At 36.0% G+C, this 25,689-nt stretch overlaps 1 protein-coding gene across 7 annotated transcripts in view; it reads right to left on the bottom strand.

The window, feature by feature from the left end:
- LOC150095252 (uncharacterized) overlaps nucleotides 1–25,689 on the bottom strand; it is a 542,725-nt gene that overhangs the window by 219,021 nt on the left and 298,015 nt on the right. For all 7 annotated transcript variants that reach the window (XM_090410531.1, XM_090410526.1, XM_090410528.1 and 4 more), the window contains one exon: nucleotides 23,185–23,218. In XM_090410531.1, coding sequence (XP_090266657.1) covers nucleotides 23,185–23,218 — 34 coding nt within the window. The remainder of the gene's footprint in view (nucleotides 1–23,184; nucleotides 23,219–25,689) is intronic.

The raw sequence follows: 25,689 nt of genomic DNA, 5'->3' as shown, positions 1-25,689 counted from the left end.
TCGAGTTGGCCTTCTCTGCCTAGGATTTCTCTCCAGTCATCCTTGCAATTAACTATAAGACCACATTGAATAAAGAAGATGGAACTATTTAAAAAACCTCTCATAGCAAGAATAGACAGAATTTTATTTCAGATAAAAAATTGACATCTCAATTGACATAAATTTGACAATATGACAAATTTGATATCTCCTAGAATGCTTCTTTCTAAATACAAAAATCATCCGACTGAACAATAAAATTTCCACAATATAATATTATAAAGCATTTGGATGTCATATTGCTGGTTTTCAAATCCATGTTTCTTTCCAACCTCCCATAAACGGTACTTTAATTCATTAATTATAAAAATCAAAATTCCCTTCCCATTGCTAATGGGTGGTGGATATTGCAAAAAAATAAAAATAAATAAATAACCTGTTCTGTTGTAAGTAATGGAATGTCCAATATATTACATAATCTGTTCCAAATACGCTGGGCAAGAGGGCAGCTGTAGAATGCATGTTCTACTGTTTCCAATTGGTAACAGATGTCACAGATTGGATCTCAGATGCTGAAATACCTCCATTTGATGGTGACTGGAAGGTGGCCATATGCAATTCTCCAAGCAAGATCCCTTCTGTTATGGTACCCTTGGAACTTCCACAAATTCTGAAACAAAGTATTGTTGTCGGTACCCAACTGTGGAATTTCGTAGCAAAAGAGATTAAAGATTTCTTTATACCAAATTTTAATGGAAAGAATGTCAATGCCAGAGTGTTTTAGCAGTCTTAAAGTTAAGAACATTGTAGTATTCAGGAACAATTTCAGCTTTTGAATTTATAATCATTAACTGCAAACAGGGGAAGATGAAAACCAAGGTAGTACAGGAGAAGGTCTGCACATGTGTGATTAGTGTGCAATATCTTATGGATTTTTGAAACTCATCAACATCATCAAATTCCTGCCATGTACCCTCAAGGGGTATACAGGATATGAGAGTAATACATGAAAAAAATTACATCATTACTAACTTCCTATCTACAATTTTCCTCCAAATCAGTCTGTTACTTGTCAAGACTCCAACATTATCAGATCTTATATTTCTATCATCTAAAGCATTTTGTACCGTATCAATCCACCTACATCTTAGTCTTCCTCTGGGTCGTTTTGCTGCCAACTGACCTGACAGAGAACACTTGTTTTGCTAATCTTTCTTCGCCCATTCTGTTTAGGTGACCGTACCACCTGAGATTAGCTCTGCTAACGCATTCCTGGATGTTAACAATGTCAAGTTCTTTTCTAATATCCTCGTTTTTAATATGATATTGCCATTGATGCCATCTGTTCACGCCTATAATCTTTCTCAGGACTCTCATATCTGCAGTCTCCAGTCCTTAGTCAAGTGTTTTACTTCTGACCCAGCTCTCAGATCCATAAGTTAAAACTGGTTTGAACACTGTCTTGTATACAGCTAATTTAGTGTTCTGACTAATTTCTCTCTTATTCCATATGAATTTATTCAATTGGCTTCCTACCATACCAGCTTTGCTGATTCTGTTGTCTATTTCTATATTTAATTTACCATCTTCAGTAAAAATTGTGCCTAAGTACCTGAAATGTTTCACTTGTTCCACAGGTTCTCCATTCACAACACAGTTGACATTTTCAATGATTCTGCCTATTTTCATTGTCTTTGTCTTTTTATTGCTGACCTTCATACCATATCTATTACAACAGCTATTCAATTTAGTCAGAGAATCTTGCAGACTTGTAGCGGATTTATTTAGAAGTATAACATCATCCACATAAAGCAAAGAGCTGACATTAACATCTCCAATTTTGATATCATGTTTAATACCACTTTCCTTCATAATGTGATCCATATAGATAATGAATAACAGAGGTGATAACGTACATCCTTGTCTCACACCAGATTTAACATTAAACCATCTTCCTGTACTTCCTTCAATTCTAACTGCTGACTTACAACTCAGATAAAGACTAAGTATTACTTGATATAATGCCCCATTGACACCATATAACTGTAGCGTATTGAACAGCTTCTCTCTTGGCACCTTGTCATATGCCTTTGCCAAATCGACAAAACTTAAATACAGATCTCTGTTATATTCCTATGCTTTCTCGACTATTTGTCGTAAAGTAAAGATCTGATCCTTACAGCCTCTATTTAGCCTGAATCCAGCTTGTTCTTCACCAAGCTTTTCTTCCACAATTCTTCTCAACCGTTTCTCAAGTATACTTGCATAGATTTTCCCAGGAACACTCAGTAGGGAAATACCTCTGTAATTCTCACATTCAGTTTTATTTCTCTTTTTATATATGGGTACTATGAGAGCTCTACTCCAATCATCGGGAATTCGTCCTCTGTCCAGGCTTTCTGAACTATGCAGTGCAGCCACTGTAAGACTCTTATACCACCATATTTCAGCATTTCTGGTCGAATATCATCTACCACTGCTGCTTTTCCACATTTCAAGCCTTTGATGGCTTTTTCTACTTCCAGTATGGATATGTATTCCTGACTGCATGCCTGGTCAGTGTTTTTTTACCACTGTGCTGTCATCACTGCTTGTTTCATTTAGCAGTTTTTCAAAGTAATTACTCCATACTTCAACGATATCTTTTTCTCCCGTTTTCATGTCACCTTTAACTCCTTTTACAGCACTCTTTCCTCCATTCCTAAGCTTCTTCAACAACCTCCAGAATATTTTGCCACCTTCTTGATATTTATTTTCTATATTCTTGCCAAACTCCTCCCATGACTTTTGTTTAGCTTGTTTTACACAGTGTTTAGCATTCTTGCATATGTCTCTGTATTCTCTAAGAGCACAAGCTGACTTATTTGACAGGAACTTTTGATATGCTTTCTTCTTTTCCTTCACTGCCTCTTTAACTTCCTGTGTCCACCAGGGAGTTCTGATTTTTCTATCCTTGCAGATAACCTCACCACATGCTTCTCTGGCAGAATCAATCAATGTTTTCTTCAGAGTTTGCCACTGAATCTCCAAGGTTTGATTCCTGTTCTCAAACTCTTTCATTTTTTCTTCAATAATCTTTGTGTATTTTAGTCTACAGTTCACATTTGAGAGCTGCTCAACTTTTATTCGCTTTAAAACTTTCTTACATGTTATTCTTTTCAATATGAAATTCAATTTCATCCTGCTCCAGACTAAACAGTGATCACTTCCAATTTCAAATCCTCTGTACACTCTGGTGTCCTGCACCAGGGAGAAAACATCACTATCAACAATAACATAGTCAATGAGACTTTTCTTATTCCTTGCCTCTTCTCTCTCTCCATGTGAATTTGTGCACATTTTTATGTTGGAACATGGTGTTAGTAATAACCAGTCCATGTCCTGAGCAGAAATCCAACAGATATTTGCCATTATTATTAGCTTTGCTCTTTTCTCCAAATTTTCCCAACATATTTTTGTATGTCTCACAATCATTTCTTACTCTGCTATTTAGATCCCCAACAAGGATCAACTTTTCCTTTTTCATTGTGTCAGTTGCTTTTTCTAAAGCCTCAAAAAATTCCTCCACTTCTACCTTAGTAGAACCTTCTGTGGGACCATAGGTACAAATAAGTCTCATTGTCCAGTTCCCCATTCTCATATTTGCCCACATTACTCTACTTGAGACTGGCTGCCGTTCAAGAAGATTAGCCTCGTGTTTTGTGTTGCATACTATGGCTACTCCTTCTTTTCCTTGATTGTCATTGCCTGAATATAACATTTTGTGTTTATTGCTCAGAAAGATTTTTGAAACTGTATTGTTCAAATAACAGAATTTTAAAACTGGAAGCCCAAATCCTCTATGCTTCTTTGATAGTTGAAGAAATTCCTTTTTAACTTCTTGGTATCGGCTGGACCAAAAAATTGCACAGACTTACTATATAATTGTTTTTCCTTCAGCTTCTGTAATATCTGTAATATTTATTATGTACAACTGAGCAAGAAAGATTATGATTTTGAGTACTATGGCTTTAGAAGAAAAGGAAAGTGGCCCTATTTTTCAGTCTTCTCATGTTTCTAGGTTCTTGTATATAAGTTCTTGGACTGGTAATATTGGGTAAGTGGAGAATGGAATTCCAAGTATAATGAGGGGTCCTCTTTCTCTTAAGGGTCAGTCCAAAAGGAATGCCTCCAAGATCCCACTTTCCAAAAACTTGTAATTTTGTCTTGGCATTAGTAGTTAATCCACTGATCTTGCTGAATTTTTCCAAAATACTAAAATATATATATATATGGAATCATTATCCTTCAAAGTGCCCACTACATCATCAGCATATGCTAATACCTTACTTTCCTTCATAGTTGAAGGAACTGTTATTCCTCACACAGCATGTGTATTGTCGACTTCCTGTAAGAATGGTTCAAGAACCAATGCAAAGAGCAGTGAACTAAGAGGGCATCCTTGTTTACTCCTTTTTGAATTTTGACCAGGTCTGACAGGAACCCATGGACTAGGAGGCAGGTAGTTGAATTGGCATAAGCTCCTTTGATAATGGATAGCAGCTTTTTACATACACCAATTTGCTGGAGGATGTGGAAGAAAAAGGGATGCCGGACATTATCAAATGCTTGAATAAGGTCTACTAACAGAACTGCCATCGACTGCTTTTCAGTGTTAACTAAATGGATTAGATCATAGCAGAAATAGATTAAATTCTACTGCTTGACTTGGTACTCCATACACTTGTGTGCTTTTAATTATGTATCTCATTCCCGCTTTGAGCCTATTATTGATAATGCAGAAAAATATCTTGCAGTCAGTATTAGATAGAGAAACAAGTCTCCAGCTGCTGATTAAAGTGTGATCTCTATTAGGTTTCGGAATGAGGACAGTATGGCTTGCTACAAATTCACTTGGTATGTGTCCAGATGAGAGAAATGAATTGAATAGTATAACTAGAATGGAAATAATAAAATTCCATGCCTGGCGATAAAGTTCTATCCCTAAACCATCAGGTCCTGGGGATCTTCTTGTCTAGCATTCTTTATAGGCTGTGGTAATTTCAGATGCTGTAATGGGTCTGTCAAGTTCATCATGGATATAAACAGGAAAGCCATTAATGTTCCAAGAGTTATAATTTCCAACACACTATTGTCTTCAAAAAGATTTTTGCAATGTGTTTTAAAGGAGTCAAGGATATCTTGAGTGGTGGACATGTCTTCTCCACTAACACAGATTTGAGTGATAGTCCTTTCTTTGCAAAATTTAGTGCTCTATTGAAGGAGGCAGCTGAAGGGCTATCTGCTAGGTGCTGCTGTGTTTTTATCTTAAAATTTCTTTCTTCTATTTGTTTCTGTCTTTCCACTTCTATCTCTATGTTGATGTTTCTAATGATTTTGCCACATTCTATACCATTGCATGGGCTTGTTATGAACCAGCTTCTCTCTTCATACAGGTCTTTCAACTTTTTTCTTTTGAGTGAAAGTCTGTTCCTTTCCTCATTGTATCATATTCTGTTTCACTGCTTGCTTGAATTTTAACCACATATCCCAATTCCAGGTAACATTGTTCCAATTTGAACAGAGGGGTCTGAAATGAACTAAAGAAAACCAAATTAACATGCAGACCTTGTCTGCATATTAATCTTTTTGTGATTTTACCAAGTGTAGTTTGTTTAAAAGTGCCATCTTTACTAAATTGAATCAGAAGATCCGGGAACTCTTCACTGTGCCTCTCTGATGTATACGGTGTTCTAATTGACTCTACCAGTGCTCCCACTCATTCAGCTACAGTTCTAAAAGGATAGGTATTAACATGCTGTTCAGAACTTTGGCATTTCCAACAGGATTTGAGATGCTGATTAGCAATATATCCATGCAGTTGAAACATTGAGATTTGGGGCAGTTTCCACCCAAGTGATTGTATGAATCACAACGCAGGCACTGCCTTTGTACTCCGGGATAATTTATCATAACTCGGGTTGTACTGATGTTGACAAAATTTGGTACAGCCGTCTTCATATCCATCGTGAAGGTGACACTTCACCAGTTTGGATCTTCACCTGATAAACCCTTTCCTCTGTTACTAATCTTTCCCCATTTTGAAAATATCTGTATAAGAATTTCATTGCTGTTCTCTATATATTCCATCGGAAATCTTTCAATTTTTATTGTTTTTACCTGGCTCCCGATATTACAGGAATAACTGTGCTGCCTTCGAAAGTAAAACCCTGTAATAGTTTGTCTCATGTTTCCACATCTTTGACTACAATTGAATATTTCCCTCAGCTGTAAGGGATGAAAGAATAAATCTTATTTGCTCAGACTATCTCTTTTAAAACCTTAGCTACCTGTCTCGTTCTTCACATCTGGGAATTTCAATTTCTAGAGTTCGCACCATTGGAGGAATTGGTACCATTATCTCAGGTGGGGAAAAACACTATAACCTCTGTGTTTGTAAGAGAGAAAAAAAAAACATTTCAGTTGCAAGACTGAGAATTAAATAATCCCATGATACAGAAATAATTCTACACCACCAGCAAATGCTTTATTTGAGCTACTGTAAAATGGCGGCTGTGATATCGCCAAAAGTAATCCTGTAATGCAGATATTAATTGTACTACCGATTTTAATAAAGCCAATGCTAGTGGGGGTAAAACCACCACTAGCACCAGTAAAATAAAATCAAAGTGAAAAATGAACTAAAGAAAACCAAAGTACTTGCCAAAAGCCGAGATCTCGTCAGTGGCAGTCAGACCTAGAGGTTAGCTCTCATCAATGGGAGTCAGACCAGAAGTGATACCAAGGTTGAAGTAATGCTGAAGTCATATTTCCATATACAAGTAGTTAAAAGTGTCACACCTTATTTCTAAAATACTCTGGATTAGAGACAGATGTTGGAAATTTATCCACTTGGTGGTTCTTCTCTCTTCCATCATCTATGTGGATCATGATGAGGCCGAATGAACTCTTTCCACTTCTGTCTGTCCTGGGAGAGTCCGAATAATTCTGTCCAGTTTGGTGTCACTTGTTGTGATTTGGTTTTTAGGTCCTCTTTTATTTTGTCTATCCATCTAATTCTGGGCCGTCCTTTGGATCTTTTACCTTCCATCGTTGTATTCAGGGCTTTCGATGGTAGTCTTTCTGTTTCCATTCTGGTCACATGGCCAAACCATCGCAGTCTTCTTCTTGCATTGTGTCTATTATTGTTATTGCTTGTTTTAGTCGTTTCCTTATGTCTTAATTTCTTAGTTGATCCAGCAGAGATACTCCAAGTAATCTTCTTAGCCAACCCATTTCAGTAACTAATAATTTTTTCTCTTCAGCCTTTTTGAGATTCCAGCATTCACTTCCATAGAGGAGTATTGGGAGGACCATTGTTTCATAGATTCTTACTTTTGTTACTTGTTTGATGTCTCTTGACTTCCACATTTTATTAAGTCATCCAAAAGTTTGGGATGCTTGACTGATTTGTCTATTTATATCTTTTATAATTTCACCATTGTACTCAATAACTCCTCCAAGGTAGGTGAAGTTTTCTATTTGCTCTAGATTCTTACTATCAATTTACAGATTGGTGCTTCTTTTCCCTATTTGCATAATTTTTGTCTATATTTATGTTCAGTCCAGATTTTATACATTCCTCCTTCATTTTATCAGAAATTCGCTGTAAATTTTCTTCTGTGCTTGCAAGTAATGCAATGTCGTCTGCAAATTTTAAATTTGTTACATTTTTCCTATGTATTTTGATTCCGGAGTCTTCATTGTTTAAGGCCTTATCGGTTGCTTCTTCCAGTGTAAGACTGACAGGTCTGGTGACAGACTGCATCCCTGTCTTACTCCGCTCTCTGTGTGGTACCAATTGGTTAAGGTGTCCTCCATTCATACTCTACTTTCAGATTTCTCATACAGATTCTTTATTATTCTTATGGTTTTGTTGGGAATTCTAAATTCTAAGATAGTTTTCTTCTACGGATTGAATCAAATGCCTGACAAAAGTCTATGAAATTTATGTAGCAACTTTGGTTGTACTCTAGTGTCTTTTCTATTAGCGGTCTTAAGGTAAATAGTTGATCAATTGTGCTTCGTCCTGGTCTGAAACCGGCTTGTTCTTCTCCAAGTGCCAGTTCTATATATGGCTTAATTTGTTTTTGGAGTACTTTTGTAAAAACCTTACTTGGAATACTGAGAAGGCTAATGCCTCTGTAATTATTGCATTCTGTTTTATCTCCTTTTTTGTATATAGGAGTTATGACTGATTTGGTCATCAGTAGGCACTGCTTCATTTTTGGATCCTTTCAAATAATGTTTTTAATGGTTCCAAAAGTTGTTCCTTTTCTGCTTTTAAGAATTCTGCATGTATTTGATCAATGCCAGGTGCTTTCCTAGTTTTGAGTTTTTCTATGCTGTGTGCTATTATTTCTTTGGTAAAGATATCTGTTTCCTCACCCTCAATATGGCTTAATTTGTTTTTGGAGTACTTTTGTAAAAACCTTACTTGGAATACTGAGGAGGCTAATGCCTCTGTAATTATTGCATTCTGTTTTATCTCCTTTTTTGTATATAGGAGTTATGACTGATTTGGTCCAATCAGTAGGCACTGCTTCATTTTTGTAGATCCTTTCAAATAATGTTTTTAATGGTTCCAAAAGTTGTTCCTTTCCTGCTTTTAAGAATTCTGCATGTATTTGATCAATGCCAGGTGCTTTCCTAGTTTTGAGTTTTTCTATGCTGTGTGCTATTATTTCTTTGGTAAAGATATTTGTTTCCTCTTCCATTTCAGTGGCTAGAATTGTAATATCCTGGGAGCTGTTTTTATTATATAAATCTCTGAAGTATTCTTCCCATCTGGCCATTCTTTTTGTTTTAATTTCAATTAGTTGTCCCTCTTTGTTTTTGATCATTATAATTTTTGTTGTCTGCATCTTACTAATTTGGTCTATTTGTTTATATAATCCATGAAGGTTATTTTCTTTTGATAGCTTTTCTGCCATTTTGCATTTTTCTTCTAACCAGTTATTCTTGTCTCTTTTAACTAGTTTTCCAATTTCTCTGGATAATCTATTATATTAATTTCTGTTATAGTTCTGTTTTAGTTTTATGCTTTTCATTTGATCGCTTAACCTTTTTACTTCATTCAAGATCTGATCCTTTTTACTTCCTCTTTCTGTGTAACCTATTGTTTTTTCTGCCGAATTTAATATTATTTCCTTCATTTGCACCAATGTTCTTCGATGTTTATATTCTGAATTACTAATTTTCCTTTGATCATTTGACTTTTTTACTTCATTCGAGATCCGATCCTTTCTACTTCCTTTTTCTGTTTAAGCTATTGTTTTTTCTGTCGAATTTAATATTATTTCCTTTAATTTACACCAATGTTCTTCAAACTCTGAGTTTCTTATTCAGCTATGAAACAATATGGGATGTAATATTCCTTAACTTAAATAGTTTATATTCTGTTTTGGTAGTTCCTTCAGGTTTTTATCTAGTTCGAGTTGATATTTTCTTAGAATATTGTTGTCTTGTAGTTTTTTTACATTCAGTCTCCTTTTGACTCTAAAAGTGCTTCCAGATTTTAACTTTATTCTTAGGTTTGCTAATACTAGCTTATGGTCTGATCCACAATCTGCAGAGAAGGATCTGCAATTTAGAATACTTGATTTCTATCTTTGGTTTACAATAATATAGTCTATCATATTCTTGGTTTGTCTGTCTGGCAATATCCATGTCCATTTTCTTTGGGGTTTTGGATGTTTAAAGAGAGTGTTGGTTATTGTTAGTCTATTATTTGAGCAGAAGTTTAGCAGTCTTTCACCACGTTCATTGCTTTCTCCATACTTGAACTTTCCGATTACTCTTGGCCAGGTATCCCAGTCTTTGCCTACTTTTGCATTTAAGTTCCCCATTACAATTAGGAGATCTTGACTTGATGCCTGCTGTACTGCATTTTGCAAATCTATATAGAACTCCTCAATGTCTTCTGATGATGTCGAAGTTAGTGAGTATACTTGAATAATAGTTAGTGATCTGACTGATGTTTTAAATCTTGCTTTAATTATCCTAGGTGAGATAAGATTGTAAGACAATAGAGAGTTTTGAGCCTTTGGTTTTAATATAAGTGCTACTCCTTGGTGTTTGTTGTCCTCCCTGCCTGAAGTTAAGATTTTGTACTGTCATGGTGGAATTCTCCTTTTCCAGTCCATCTGGTTTTGCAGAGTCCAATCACTTCCCATCAGTAGTTGTCTAATTCATGCAGTAGTATTTCCAATGCTCCTTCCTGGTGAAGAGTTCTTACATTCCATGTTCCTATGCTTGTTATGTTTTTCCTGTCTATTAGGTGATGTTTTGTTCCAATAGCATATTTTTCGCCTTCACTATCTTGGTTCCCTAATAGTGGGCGCAACCCTTGTTTGACCGGGCAACGGTCAAGCCGGCATGTATCTTAAGGTTGGTTACAGTTCATTCGGTTTCAATGGTTAAGTTTTCGTCAAGTGTCAACCACCACTTCTTGACCTGAATTCAGCCGCTTATTTTAGTAGATAGTGGAAACTACGGTTTGAGAGGAAAGAGTCACCCCCTCGCCCTCAAGTTGCTCTAATAGCACTGGGGGGGGGGGGGGGGTAAGAAGTAAGAGAGAGAGAGAGTAGAGGAAAAGAAGTGTAGAAGACCAGTCTCCAGATATGATATACCAAGTGTATATTGTATGAAGTAAGATCAGGTCTAGCTTGGGTATCTCAGGTTTGCCATGCCCGTACTCACCAATATGAGCCCCTTCTCAGGGGCTCACACTTGGTGTGCGAAGTTTGTCACACAAAGTTTGAGCCTGAAGTAACTTCAGGACAGGGCAACTCATATATAGAAGCTGATGAATTCGCATCACTTGCCTTAGTATCCCACAATATAAAGCACATATCCTTAGACATGTATAATACTATGCCCCTGTTCTGAAGTTACTTCAGGTGCAAACTTTGTTTGCTTACACTCGGATAAAGGATTAAACCAAGAATATAATTTCTTGGTATCTTTACTTTATAGTATAACCAAGTGGAAAAACTTCAAACATCTATCTCTAATTTCACTAGTTTCATTCAATAATAATTTCAAAGTCTCTGGCACCTACAATATCCTTATCTTCAGTTTTCATTTCACCTTTATCATTTATTATTCCTTTTATAGTATAGTACTCTTTCCTCCATTTCTAAGCTTTCTCAAGTCTCCAAAACTTGCTACCTTCCTGATACTTATCTTCTATATTCTTACTGAAGCCTTCCCATGGCTTTTGTTTAGCTGCTTTTACACATTACTTTGCTTCCTTACATATTTCTCTGTATTCTCTATATTACAACAAACCTGAAAAATCTGGATTAGCTCAGCACGGGATTGAAACTAACCACAACATCCTTTGGTCAAAAACTCACCTCTTACATAGATCCCATTATAAATTTGAACATTTATTCAAAGAAAGTGTAGAGGCCTTACTCCATCGTCCTAACCTGAATCGGAATAACTGTATATCTATATCAAAAATCTGGGAAAGTCTAATCAGGATAACTCATTAATTCATATTAATTTTATGTTATTTAATATTATTAATTAATATCTTTATTTCAATCATGTCTCTACTTACAAATATTCCCTTCAATACTTAGTAATATAACATCACGTGGCTTGTTCTGTTTTTAAATGATCTATTGTTAGTATTCCACCTTGTATTTTTTTAAAACTGTTCTTGTAGTGCCACTGAAGATGGTCTGCTATTTCCAGAGCGAAATATTTGGTCACTTAAATATCTTTCTTGTGTTTACGTGCATATATTATTCAGTCTTTATGTCACAAGTATCCTTAAAACATTAAATTCTGCTACTAATGGCTCACGCAAAAAGTTAAGCAAGTTTGAGCACGGTTAGTAGTTAGAAGGGATCAATCGTTCGATACTGTTGGCACACTCTCCCTCGATGAGTCTTTGGACTCCCTGAAGGTGTCACATAATAATAATATTCTGATTTACTTTCTAGGAAATTTCAAGATACTTTCTACTTTTCCAAAAAGTCTACCATGAGGCTCTGATTTTTCTATTCTTGAAGATATCTTCACCACACCTGGCTGAATTCTTGCCATCAAACTCTTAAATTTTTTCTTGAATAATATTCGTATATTTGAGTTTACAGTTCACCTCTGAAAGCTACTTATTCTTTTTAAAATTTCTTATACACTTTTCTTTTCAATATGATATTCAATTTCATCCTGCTCAAAATTAATCAGCGATCACTTATCATTTCAAACCTCCTATATATTACCAGTATGGGGATATCACTATCAAATATCCTATTGTCTATATTATTGCCACTCTTCTTAATTCTTGTATCTTCTCTCCATGTGAATTTGTGCATGTCTTTACATTGAAACATTGTATCAGTAATAACTAGTCTATGTCGCAAACAGAAATCCACCAGGTATTTGCTAATATATTAGCTTTGCTCTTTTCTCCAAATTTTCCCAAAACATTTCTGTATGTCTGGAGTTAATTTCTTACTCAAACTGTTAAGCCTGAATAAGAAATGAATATAAAACAAAGAAATAATCTCCAACAAAATTATCTGTTATTTAGAAGTTTATCCTTGTGTTTTGTGAGGAAGGCTATAGCCACTTCTTTTCCTATCATGTGTAATGAAATACATAATCTTATAGTAATTATTCCACTATATCTCACCTGTTTTATTTTCTTCATCTTGGCAACAATAGTTATGTCAACATTGAAAGTTGTTTCACTTGGTTATTATTATTATTCCGTATTAGAATTTCACTACTCATCGAAAGAGCACTCCCGATTGAACAAGCTGGCTTCAGGCCGAGAAGTTGCTGTGGCCAGGTCACAACAACTTCTTCCTGGCCTTGACAACACAGACTGAAGCAGGCATCCAGAAGAAACTTAAATCTGGAGCCACTTTCATTGACCTAACATCAGCTTATGACAGTCTGGATCAGGGGCCTCCTCCTGCAAAAAACTTTCCAGCTTTTTGAATCCATTCTCTCCAACAGAAAGAACGGGGTCCATAATGGCGAGAAAAAACAGAGCAGGCCCAGATTCCTTCACAGCGGTCTCCCACAGGGCTCTGTGTTATCCCCTTTACTCTTTAACATCTACGTGTACGACTTACCACATACCAGCTGAAGCAAGTATATGTACGCTGATGACCTAGCGATCCTACATCAGTCTACCTCCTTTGCCAACCTGGAATCAACCTTGAACACAGACCTGAACATTCAATGCTTGACGAGTACTTCGAGCAGTGATACTTGAAGCCAAATCCAACAAAAACTGTATCCACAATATTTCATCTGAACAATGCAGAGGCAAATCGACACCTCAACCTTTCTTTCTGTGGAAAAATGGTAGAACAGGAGCCTCACCTGAAATACCTTCGAGTGAGCCTAGACAGAAACCTAACCTATAAAAGGCACATCACCAACCTGTCCAACAAAATTAAAACGAGAAACAATTTCAAGGCTTGAGGGAACAACCTAGGGTTGTTCTAAGGTCATCTGCACTAGCCCTCGCATTCTCTTCAGCAGAATATTGTCCCCATGTCTGGGAAAGAAGTGCACACACTAACATTATAGATACCCAGCTAAACTCTACCATGTGCACAATTAGTGGGACAGTGAGAAGCCCCTCTCTCCTGGCTGCCTGTCCTATCTAACATTGCTCCACCCAACATATGGAGAAGACAAGCCACGATTAAAGAATTTAATAAAGCAATGAACAACCTGCACCAGACTCATAAATCCACCTAGTCTTTGCCTAAAATCTAGAAAGCCTTTCTAGTCCAGCTCTTCAGCTGCCCTACCATCAACACCTGACATATGGAGAGAATACTGGTCCAACAATCTCCCAGCAAACAGCTTCCTGGTAGAAGATCCCTGTGCTCTACAGCCTGGTTTTTCTCTTCCTAGGAAGATTTGGTCATCAATCAGGGCAAATGTGGCTACCTAATACATAAATGGAGGCTGTTAGACCACCCTTATTGTGACTGTTCTCCCATGGCTCAGACAATTAGTCATATTCTGAATGACTACCCAAGGCGCTAATTTCACAGTGGTGGCCTACAGGACATCCACAAGGTAATGAATGAGGCTTTGCATTGGCTTTCCCAGACTGGACATTGACCTGTAGCTGTTCTGTATTCCTTTTGTCATAAGAATAAATACATAAAATTATTATTATGTGACACCTCCAGGGAGTCCACAGACACACCTACTCTACAGTTCTGTCTCCACAACTCAATCCACCAACTACAACTAACCGCAACTACATCAACGCCATCTACTGTCCACCACCACTAGGTATTTCCACAGATAATCACAAATATCCATGCCCATGGCAGGATTCGAACCTGTATCCACTCTCCAACCAAAAGGCTGCGGGTTTGAATCCTGCCATGGGCATGGATGTTTGTGATTATCTGTGGAAATACTAGTGGTGGAGGACAGTAGATGGATAACCACTTGGCCAACCAGGCCGGCAGGCCATTGTTGATCCACAACCCACCTAGCAGAACATTTCTCCTAACCATTACATCACAGAGGCTAGCACTTATACTATAAATTAAAGATGCCAAGAAATTATATTCTTCGTTAATCCAGTGGTTAAATTCTAAACAAATAAGCTCCAGGGCCCTTAAACTAAGCTACTGCTAGATTGTCGCAACATTTTTTAAAGTTTTATTTATTTATTATTGTGGAGGTAAAGCCATCAGGCCTTCTCTTCCACGCCACAAGAAACATTAAATATGAACACAGATACAAATACAAAATTACGAATTAATATAATGCTTCTAACATATTAAAAGATAATTCAATTTAAGATAGAGAAATGTGCACTTACTCATATCAGTAAATTAAATTTGAAATATAACTAGTGAAATGCACAGGAAAGTGCACAAAAATATCAGCGCTCACCCTTAGTTACAGTTGCAGGAGGTCTGCAATAGTTTCCACAAGGTTTCCTTCAATTTGTCTGTCTCTGCATCAAGTCTCTTTTTTTATAATAAGCAAGGGTGTTTCTTCCTTGGGACATCCAGCGTTTAACATATGGAAGAGGATCCCACTGGGAAATTGGTGGACCACAACTATTTACTGTCAGCAAAGATGAGACATTTTCAAACATGAGCGCATTTCTTACTGGTGTCACAATATTGTTCATAATGCTGACCCCCGCTTGCACTTTGCATTGCTCACTGGTATTGTTTCAACACACTTCAGAAGTTTTTTCATGGTGTCTGACACATGCTTACCTCCACTGTGCTTAAAATCCCTATAAGATCAAATCACCTCACGATAACACAGAGAAAACAAATCACACAGTTCTTTCAATTCTTGTTCACCATAGTCCATGGGAATATCATCCAGCTAATACTCAGGTAAAACTACTTACATTATTTCTGAGTACTTTGTGTCCTTATCTGTCATGCACCGACTTGTCAAATTTGTGATTATACTCTCATAAAATTGTCCTTTATTTCCATTGTGTTGTTCCTACCTCTAAATACTTTCAAGGGAACTTCTTTGAATTGATTTGCTTCTATGGCTTTCTGAACTTCCCTCCAGTAAATATCTCCTCTCTCTCTTTGTGACCTTTAAATACTTCTTTTGTTCTTTGCAGGAGTTGGTTTGCTCTAGGTAACATCACAGTTTGTTTTTGTAAAGATTCTGAGAGGCTAGAAAGTTCAGATAATACATCCATCATTATTCCTAAATTGTTCATGAAGTACATTTCTTCAAGTTTACCAGCTAGCCCTTGAAATATTGCTCTTTCTTTACTATCTCAATTTCCATCATGAGCTACATGTGTTAAAGAAACTGTGCAATGATGCATAGTTATTCCAAATAGAATTCACAGGCTGAAAACTTGATGCAACCCAACAAGTTGACATCTTTCCCACTTTGGTGAGACTGCAAAACAACTGTTCTGCACATTTCCTTAGTTCATGTAAGTTCTTTGGAGACATACTAAAAGTTGAATATACCTTATCAAGAAATGCCACAAAATGATTTGTCGTGACATCTTTCATTGAATGTGCACAGCAAGTTCTAAGCGATGATTTATAGTGCCATGTTAAAATTGTTGGAAAATCTTCTTTCATCAATGTTACCAAACCTGCTCATTTCCCTAGCATAACTGAGGCCCCATCTGTACATAATCCAATTAGAATTTCCTGCAGGATTTCTTTTTTTCAGACCATGCTTTTCAAGATACTTCATAAGTGAGTTCTTAATGTCCATTGCTCTGCTGCTTTCACCATTTTTTGCGCCATTTATTGTACCTTGTAGTACACTATCAGAATGGTCTGGTTAGATATGGATGTACTTTCATCCAGAATAATAGAAATTTTGGTTCTATGGTTTATAATGTTGTCTACAATTTTGTGTTTCATTTGTTTTGCAATATGATTCACTATCTCAGTGCATGTCACATTACTATGTAAAGCATGCCTCACATCTGTCCCATTAAGCATCTGAAGATCAATCAACTTTGGGTGATCTACAAAAGGACGATTATGCTTTGCACTATGATACGCAGTGCGAAACACACACGGCACATGATTTCATAAGCTAAAGAGTTCTGTTCTTCTACAATGCATTGCAATGAATTCTCACATTTACTTCTAATAATTGCTTCTGCACTTTTGTGAGATTTAGCATCTCTATGTTTGCAAATTTTTTTTCTGAGTTGCTTTTGTTGGCATTGTTTAGATCTTTCCCCTTTACCACGTATTAATCCATTTATCCACTCTGATGCTAAGTGAATACCCTGATGTGAAGAACTTGTGCCTAGGGTCTGTACCTCTGCACATCCTATAAACCCCAAACCACCATCCTTACAAAATAACCAATTGTATTTACCTTTGAATGCGATCTGCTGGTCGAGTGTCTAGCAAGTAGGCAAATCTTTCCTTTTGTTCAAAGTATTAATATTATCGCATTACACCTGATGGGAATTCCGTTTCTGTGGATTCATTATGGACCTCTTTCTATTCAGAAACGACACACAAACTGTCATTACAAACTCATTTTGTATTATCACTGTCATCCGTTTAAAGAAGGTACTAATGTATTTATCCATAGTTGAAATACAATATTTACTCGAATATAACATGCCCTCGCGTATAACCCTTACCAGATTTTACTTTATGAAAAAAGAAATTAAAAAGTTTCGCATATACCTTGCACAGGAAAAAAAGTTTAAACAAGATGATAGGAACTCACTCCCTGTGGTAAACCACACATCCTCCCCAGTAGCTAATTGTGACTGCACATAAAAGAAAAACAAGTAGTTTTATTATATCACAGAATAAGGTACAGAAATATTTGAAGTGTGTGTAATATATTTCTCAACAAATAGTGCAATTAGAGACAATTGGATAAAAACGGCACTAACTAATGAATCACATATCTCCTTCCCACAGAAACTGCTATGTAGACTCAAGCAAAACCATATGTTGCACCGGCAAACACAGTATCTAACTAAAAACTAGATGTGTGCTAGTCCGTCCCTCCAGCTCAAACCCAAAGCAGCAATAAAATTCAACCGAACGTGTTAAAATTTGTAAGCATGTTAAAACTAAGAAATATATATATATATATATAGTGAATGTTGTTATGGCAGTTTCACATATTATGGAATTTGGTTGAAGAGGATACATTTCAACTCAATTGTCAGCTTGCTTTCATCTTTCAGTCACACAATCTTTTGTTAATACCACACCAATCATATGCACGTCTTCATAGCTGCACTCTCTCTACTGGCATGCCATTCCTGTCTGTTTCGCACCCTGCTTTCAGTCTTTGTGGAGTCCTCTTCACAAATGACTTCTCAGTCATTCGTGAAGGATTGTTCTTTACATATCTCAAGTCTTGTAAATTACTGTCGGTACCACCAACAGGGTGTTGCATAGAGGTAGCCTGCCTCACTAGGCACATATTACGGCAACAAGATTTTTTATAACATCTGATGTAGATGCAAATAGATTTATTTGAAGAATTAAAAATTCTCTCAAAAATAATACAAGAGAAATGTGATCCTCACCCAATTTTATCATATATATATATATAACCAAAATCTTGTAGAAATTTATCCCAACATAACCACTGCCCTAAGGATATTGTTAACAATTCCTGTTAGCATAGGAAGTGCAGAAAGAAATTTTTCCAACCTTAAACTGATTAAAAATTATTTGCAAACAGCAATGACCCAAGAAACATTGGCTGGTCTAGTAACTATATTGAGAGAGGTGGACATTGCTTATAATTTAAATTTAGAAGAGCTTAAAAACAATTTTTTAAGCGTGCCTGTGTAGCTCAGTGGATGTGGCGTTTGCACACCATGGCGCTTGGCCGCACGAAGAAAGACTTGGTTTCAAGTCTAGTTGGCAACTAGAGGAAATTTTTCTAAGCCTTTTTTCGACCGGTTCCCGAGTTAGTTGATCTCTGGCACGGACAAGCGGGTTAAAGCTCGGGTTTTTTGTCCCGTAAACTCAAGAAAATCGACCGTAGAACCCACATTATTTCAGACATTAAATATATTGTGTTAAGGACCACGAGATATCGGCACATTTGAGCTGTCTCTCTTCACTGTGTACAGCTTAATTAGTGATAGCCTTGGACCATCTATCTCTGATGGGTACCAGTGGAGATTGAACTGCCCACTCAGTCTCCAAAAGTTAGATAGGGCTAAATGGCCTCGCCTACTCCCAGTATACGGGAATAAAACGGCGTTGGCCGATTTTTTTTTTTTTTTTAAAAAAACAATTTTATTGTGCAATATCCCCATAGAACAAACATTTAATTAATATTATTATGTAATTGCTTTGCATTAATATTTCTCTTGTAATAAAAACAAAATAACAATTGGAGATTTTCTTATATTTTTGTCTTATAATCCATCGGGAGCGATATTTAATTGTTTGCCTCAGGATGTGATCTAATCTTTCCCATTATTTCAAGCAAAAGTTACCCTGATTATTGGTAACTTTTATGAAATAATGGGAAAGAAGATGATGCTATTTGGGTAGGATGCACACAAGGAAACCGCTCTCTAGGCCAGAAATAGCAATAGCAAATAGGAGATTCTTAGTAAGTCATACCCATTTTCAGTTTCTTCCTGAAAACTTTAGTTTCTGAAAATTCCTGCATATATCTCGCATCCCGATTTTTTAGCCTTCATTTTGGGAAAAAAAGCACGAGTTGTATTCGAATAAATACGGTAGTATGCCTATATAAACACAAAAATATTACATGATTTTTTTTGTGCTTCTCATAATCACGAGCTCTGATAAACAACTGCTAATCTGCTGTTCTATTGTTAGTTACTGACTGTTGGCAACCAAAAAGACAAAATATCGCTACAAGACTGTCAAAATTCCAGTATACTATGCTGCAATAATGTTTGCTTGTCAATCGCTGCAAGATAATGCATTACAGGAAGCGCCAAACCTCCACGTCCCTTTCATCATGCTTTCGTAATCAGGCGACCATTGATAATGACTTTATATACACATTCAAAACTGTAAACAATTGTTGAATAATAACACAATAATGTAGGCATAATTACCATAAAGGGAGAAAAGTCACAAAACAGAAAAATGTTCCAGGTGCCCAGTGCATAAAAATGTTCCGGGGCCAGGCCCCGACGAAATTTAACCATTGGGTTAATCCTTTCTCCAAGTGTGTAAGTAAACAATGTTTGCACATGAAGTATTTTCACAACTGAGCTATTTATATATAGAGGCTAATGACTTCACATCAATTTTGCCTTAGTATCCCATAATGCAAAAGCACACACTCTTTCAGACATGTATAATGCTAAACATGCAAACATTGTTTGCTTACACTTGGAGAAAGGATTAAACAAAGAATATAATTTCTTGGCATCTTTAATTTTTATCAACATTGTACTTCTCTAATTATGTTGCTGGATCTACTTCTTTCCATTGATTCTTGTTACACTTCTGGTGACTATCTTCAATTTTGAAGATGTGTTCCAGGTTGTTCTATTAGCTGACGTTCATTGTTTAATCTAGTTCCTTAATAAAAACAGCAAAGTAATTTATTTAACCACACAAGCCAATCTGGTGTCAGCTTTTCCCAAATTGCCAGCCCTTCTTTATTTGCTTATATAGGTGGACATCTAATAACAATAGAAAGCATCTTAATGAGATGAGGATTGGACACTGAGTTAGAACCATGCTAACTCAGTGTCTATTCTCCACATTCCTCACAGCTATATAGAAGTTCTGTCAATTTTATGTAGAAACAAAAATAAACAACTTTTTAAAATAATTTTTTTACTTCATTTATTCTGTATAAGGAAAACTTTCTTCTGTTTCTGGAAAGTACTTAAAAATACTGTTTTCTATTTGCTTGTTATTAAATCCCTGATAGAGACAGATGTTGAATTGGATTTGAACAGTATTGATGCGAACACAGATTGATAAGAAAATAATTTATTAACTTAAAAGCTAATATTTCCCTGGTATTATATCCAGCCACTTGCACAAACAATTCTTCCTCTTTTGTTAAAAATTCTACCCACCTAAAAAGTATTTTAAAAAACTGCACCTTAAATAGTTCAGACCTAATGGTGAGTTTTGATATCACCTCATTATTCACTAATGTACCATTGACTGAAACACTTAACTTGCTAAATTCACAGTACAGGCAGGTTATTTTATATGGAAAGGGAAAATATACAAACAATTAGCTGGGACAGCTATGGGATCCTTCCTTTCTCCCCCTTAGCCAACTTTTACATAGATCTGGAAAAGCTAGCTATCAACACAGCCACTCTCAAACCTAGTCTCTGGCTATGCTATGTTGATATGTTTGCCATTTGGCCACATGGCTCAGACACATTGAATACATTCTTAATGCATCTAAATAGCCAGCACCCTAAAATCCACTTTACAATGGAACTAGAAGCCAATGACTGCCTGCCCTTCTTGAACACACTGATCACATGTCTTCCAGAAGATTCCTTATCATTTTCAGTTTATAGAAAACCCGCACATATAGGGAGATATTTACACAAACACTATCACCCTTCTCAACAATATAGTATCTTAAAAACACTAACCAATAGAGCTAGAGCAATCTGTTCCAATGACATTGCTCTCACTGCTGAACTTTCTCACCTGTGCCACACTTTCCTAACCAATGGCTATAATCCCCATAAGATAGATAAAATACTAAATGCTACCCAGAAATCCTTCCCCACTATCTACCACAGAAGACTACAACAAGACTATCACCATCCTGTACATTAAAGGCACATCTGAAAAGGTATCTAGGGTACTTAACAAACACCAACTGCACACTGTATTTAAACCTTATGTGAAATTGGCAACTCTCATCTGTTCACCTAAGGATAGATTCACTCCTTTAACACATCCAGGAGTCTATGAAGTGCCCTGTTCTTGTCATTGAGCCTACTACAGACAGGCAGGAAGAACTGTGGACATCCGCCTCAGTGAACACAAAAAATATATCTGGCACTTTCATTATGGCAAGTCGGGTCTGGCAGATCTAACTGATCCTGTGTGCTTTGGATACCCCCAGCACACAGGATCAGTTAGCAAAAAACAAAAGTACTGCACAGAAGCTTCTACAAGTCAGAGAGATTGTTCCTGGAATCAACAGAAGCCATAAAACATACTCCAAACCTTAACAAATATGGCTGTATAAATCTACCAAAGATTTGGGAGACAGTTATCCTAAGACCAAATCAATATTTATTTTTATTTTATTTTTTTTTAAACTTTGGACTACTATTTTTCAAAACTTTCAAGGACTACTATATTTTTTTTTCAAAACTTTTGGACTACTGTTTTTTTTTTTTTTTAACTTAGATGGCACCATGTTAGGACTTCAGTCTTGTGTTGTACGCTGCAATTACTTATACTAGCCCCACTGTTACACCGAATTGTGGTTGTCTTGCATTTGTAACAAACTTTGCTTGTGTGCTCTGAAGATGCTGGATATAATACCAGCGAAATATTAGCTTTTAAGTTAATAAATAGTTATTTTCTTATCAATCTGTGTTCGCATCAATACCGTTTAAATCCAATTCAACATGTGTGATGAACACATAAGCCTATCCATGTGATAGAGAAGAGATTGATAGACATTGATTGATAGAATCATACCATACCTTTTAAGTTTTATATCTATTCCTGAGTATGAGATTCTCTGTTTATGTTATGTATGCCTGAATAATGTAGGATCAAAATTATCATATGTCACCCAGTTCATAAAAGCAACAGCTGTATTAATAGTAATAATAAAAAGCCTCTTTTCAGCAATTTTGACAGTTAAATTTTTTATACAATTTCAAAAATGTTTTAAAAATGAAATTTCAATTTTTTTTTTTAAAAATTGACATTTTTGTTTAAATAATAATGTTAAACTAGTTTTTATTTAACAACATTCTTTTTTAATAAACTTTTATATACTTTAAATATATTTTTAGATAATATCTATTATCTAACCTTATTTTTTATTTATTTATCAATTTTTTTTTGTAAAATCATGTGCAAATTGCTTTGTATCAGTAATTGATAGGCATTACATAGATGTGTTCTACATGACAATAGTAGCAATTCTGAGAACTCTGAAATATAGTGTGCACAACATACGTTAAAAAACATTATCACCATGTAAGACTCCTTTATCCATTCACTCAGTTCACCAATTATGAGTTATTTTTTATAAGTTCTGTCAGCAAAGAATTGTTTTACATATGTATTTTCTATAAGGAATTAAATACTATTTTTTTTAATTTATTTCAGTTTATTATGGGCTAACAGATATTAAATTTTACAATTTATAATAGTATTTGACTCTTAAGGATGAATTTTTTTTAGTTTAACAAGCACTTTAACTGAGTTAGCTGACTCTCACTATAGCAAGCTCATAGAGACCATGGGAATGTCTGTTATAATGAATAATCTACTATAGTGAATTTCCTTTAGAATAATATTATTCCTACAGGGGATTTCTATAATGATTGCCATAGTGGAAGTCTACTATACATCATCTTCCTAAGGGCACAAAATCACTGTGCATTTTTACTTGTCAGAATGTAATCAGATGAAATGCAGAGTGTATGAGTCTAGTGGCTGTCTATAATTATTTTTTTAATGATAATATCTAATACCTAAAACTCATTACCTGAAGCTAGGCAGCGTATGAACAGCATTCTGACCTATTTTAATTAAAAGAGGAAAAAAAATTATAAATATACTTGGACAATTTTCATTTTCAACATGTTCACTTCAGAATAGCTACATGCTATGAAGTACATACATGTTTTCACTTTAGCACATTCACGCTGGGCATAATTAAAACTATATTGTACTTTACTTCACAATGGGACAGGAAGCTACTAAACATTTTGTTCTCTGGTTCACATATCTGATGAGGATGCAGCAAATCATTAAGTTCCAGAGAAACAAATGCTATATAGAAGGCAAAATGCTTTTTGCTTTCAGAAAATATAATAAACAGATAATAAGAGAAACTTTATATTTGGTTGATATGCTCACATTTCTAAAGGTGCAGTAATTATATTTCAATATGCATATGACTGGCATGTCTAAGGAAAAGGACACGAATACAAATAGATTTGTCGTAGGTAACAAATATATATATATCTACTCTATAATATAAAATGATAAGCTTTTTTTGTAACGTTTTTTGTCAAGTTACTTGAAACGTTTGAAACTCAGGGGCTACCCTGAGTGTCAAGTCTTCAAAATTCGAATCATCAGAATTCAAGGAGAACCAGCCTACCAGTCCGGAACTCGGGGAGGGGGGGATCCCTTTTGAGTCTTCAAAATTCGAGTCATCAAAATTCAAGGAGAACTGGCCTACCAGTCCACTACTCGGGGGGGGGGGGGGGTTATTCCCCTGTTTTTCAAGTCTTCAAAATTCGAGTCATCAGAATTCAAGGAGAACCAGCCTACCAGTCCGAAACTTGGGGGGGGGGATAGTATATATTTATTTATTTACCTATAAATATATGATAATTTACAGTCATGGCATTATGGGTGATGCAATAAATTACTAGGGAAATTAATTACATCCCCCCCATATACACACATCACCACCACCATTGTGCTGTACAGACATATGCAAAACATAGTAAAAGTTTTACTGTAGTAGCAGGAAATACAGTAAGATAATCTAAAAATTTATTTCAAAATAATAGATAGGGGAAATTTTTTTCTAAGAATTTTTGGTGATATCACATCTATTCCTTCTATTCTTTAATCCCAAGAAAGAAAAGACTTTATTTTACAACGTTTATTTCCAGGAAATCCAAGAAAGGCCTTCCTAAATCCTAAAAAGATTAGCAAGACTTTTGGAAATCACCTGAGGTAAAAGAGGAGAAATAAAGAATTGTGAAGCTTTTATGCAAAATAAATGCAAAATAGTCCTCAAGGGTTCACTTTAGTGAGTACAGACATGGCAAACCTAAGGTACCTGATGCTGGACCATGCCTTACTTCATGTAATATACATCTGTTATATTATCTGTAGACTGATCCCTCCCCTTCTTTCTTTCCTTCTTGCTCTTTCTCCCCAGTGCAATTAGAATATTCAAGGGCTAGGGATGAATCTTTCCTATTTTGATATTTCATTTCATCTTATGCAGTGGGAGTCTGCCTAACCTAGTAGGCAGAAGTCCCATCCCACCTGGCCAACATAGGATGAAAAAACTTCCCTTCCCAGATATGTGGAAAGGACTTCTGCGACCCTGCCACTTTTATTTCTTGCAGTGATTTCACTTCAAAATGCTAATATGGTTGCGACTTATAATATCTCATACTGCATCGGTTGTTGCTTAGAATAATAAGAGCAGCGTTCAGGGCTTAGGCAGAGGGTCCTGTTTGAGAAATATATTACAGTCTCCAACAAAAGTCAGGGATATTGTGAATGAGGAATACAGAAAGTATAGCATTAATCTTAGAGGGGAATTTCAATAGGCACAATGAGTGTCCAGGGTCTTCTTATTGGGCCAAGATACTTCTTGTCTGCATCCTGTATTATCACCTTGACTCCTTCCCAAAGCATTTCTGGTGAGTTCTCCTCGTTGGTCTCCAAAAAATCATCCAACTGAGTTGATGTTTCTTCTGTGAATCCAGTAGGAATTACTCTGATATCAGTCTAGTAGGAAGTGCCTGACTTGGAATTGTTCAGAGTCTTAATCTTAACTTTGGTTCTTACTAGTTGATGGTCTGTACCACAATCTGCTCCAGGACAAGTATGCACATCGGAGATGCTTATCTTCCACCACTGGAGAGCCAGGATGTAATCAATCTGACACATCCTTGATCTAGCAATGCTAGATATCCAAGTATAGGTCCATTATGGGTGTTTCTGGAAGCAAGTATTGGTAATAACTAATCTGTCAGCATGGACAAACTCCAACAGTCTTTCACCACAGATGTTATATTCACCCAAGAGTACAAATGGGTACTTTTGTCTGAAAAGAGATGGAGAGGTATAAAATTGACATCCTGGGAATTACAGAGACTAGATGGAATGGAGAAGGTCACTTCAAAAGACAGGATGATACGCTAGTTGTTTACTCAGGAGGTGACTCAAAGCATTATGGAGTAGCTCTGATACTGAAGACAGCTCAGGAAAGAAGCCTTCTTGGTTATACCCACAA

Source organism: Typopeltis vanoorti, chromosome 20, assembly GCF_054136105.1.
Source record: "Typopeltis vanoorti isolate ZY-2024b chromosome 20, IOZ_Tvanoo_1.0, whole genome shotgun sequence".
In the NCBI taxonomy this organism is placed as follows: domain Eukaryota; kingdom Metazoa; phylum Arthropoda; class Arachnida; order Uropygi; family Thelyphonidae; genus Typopeltis; species Typopeltis vanoorti.
This window is presented reverse-complemented; position numbering and strand designations above follow the sequence as displayed.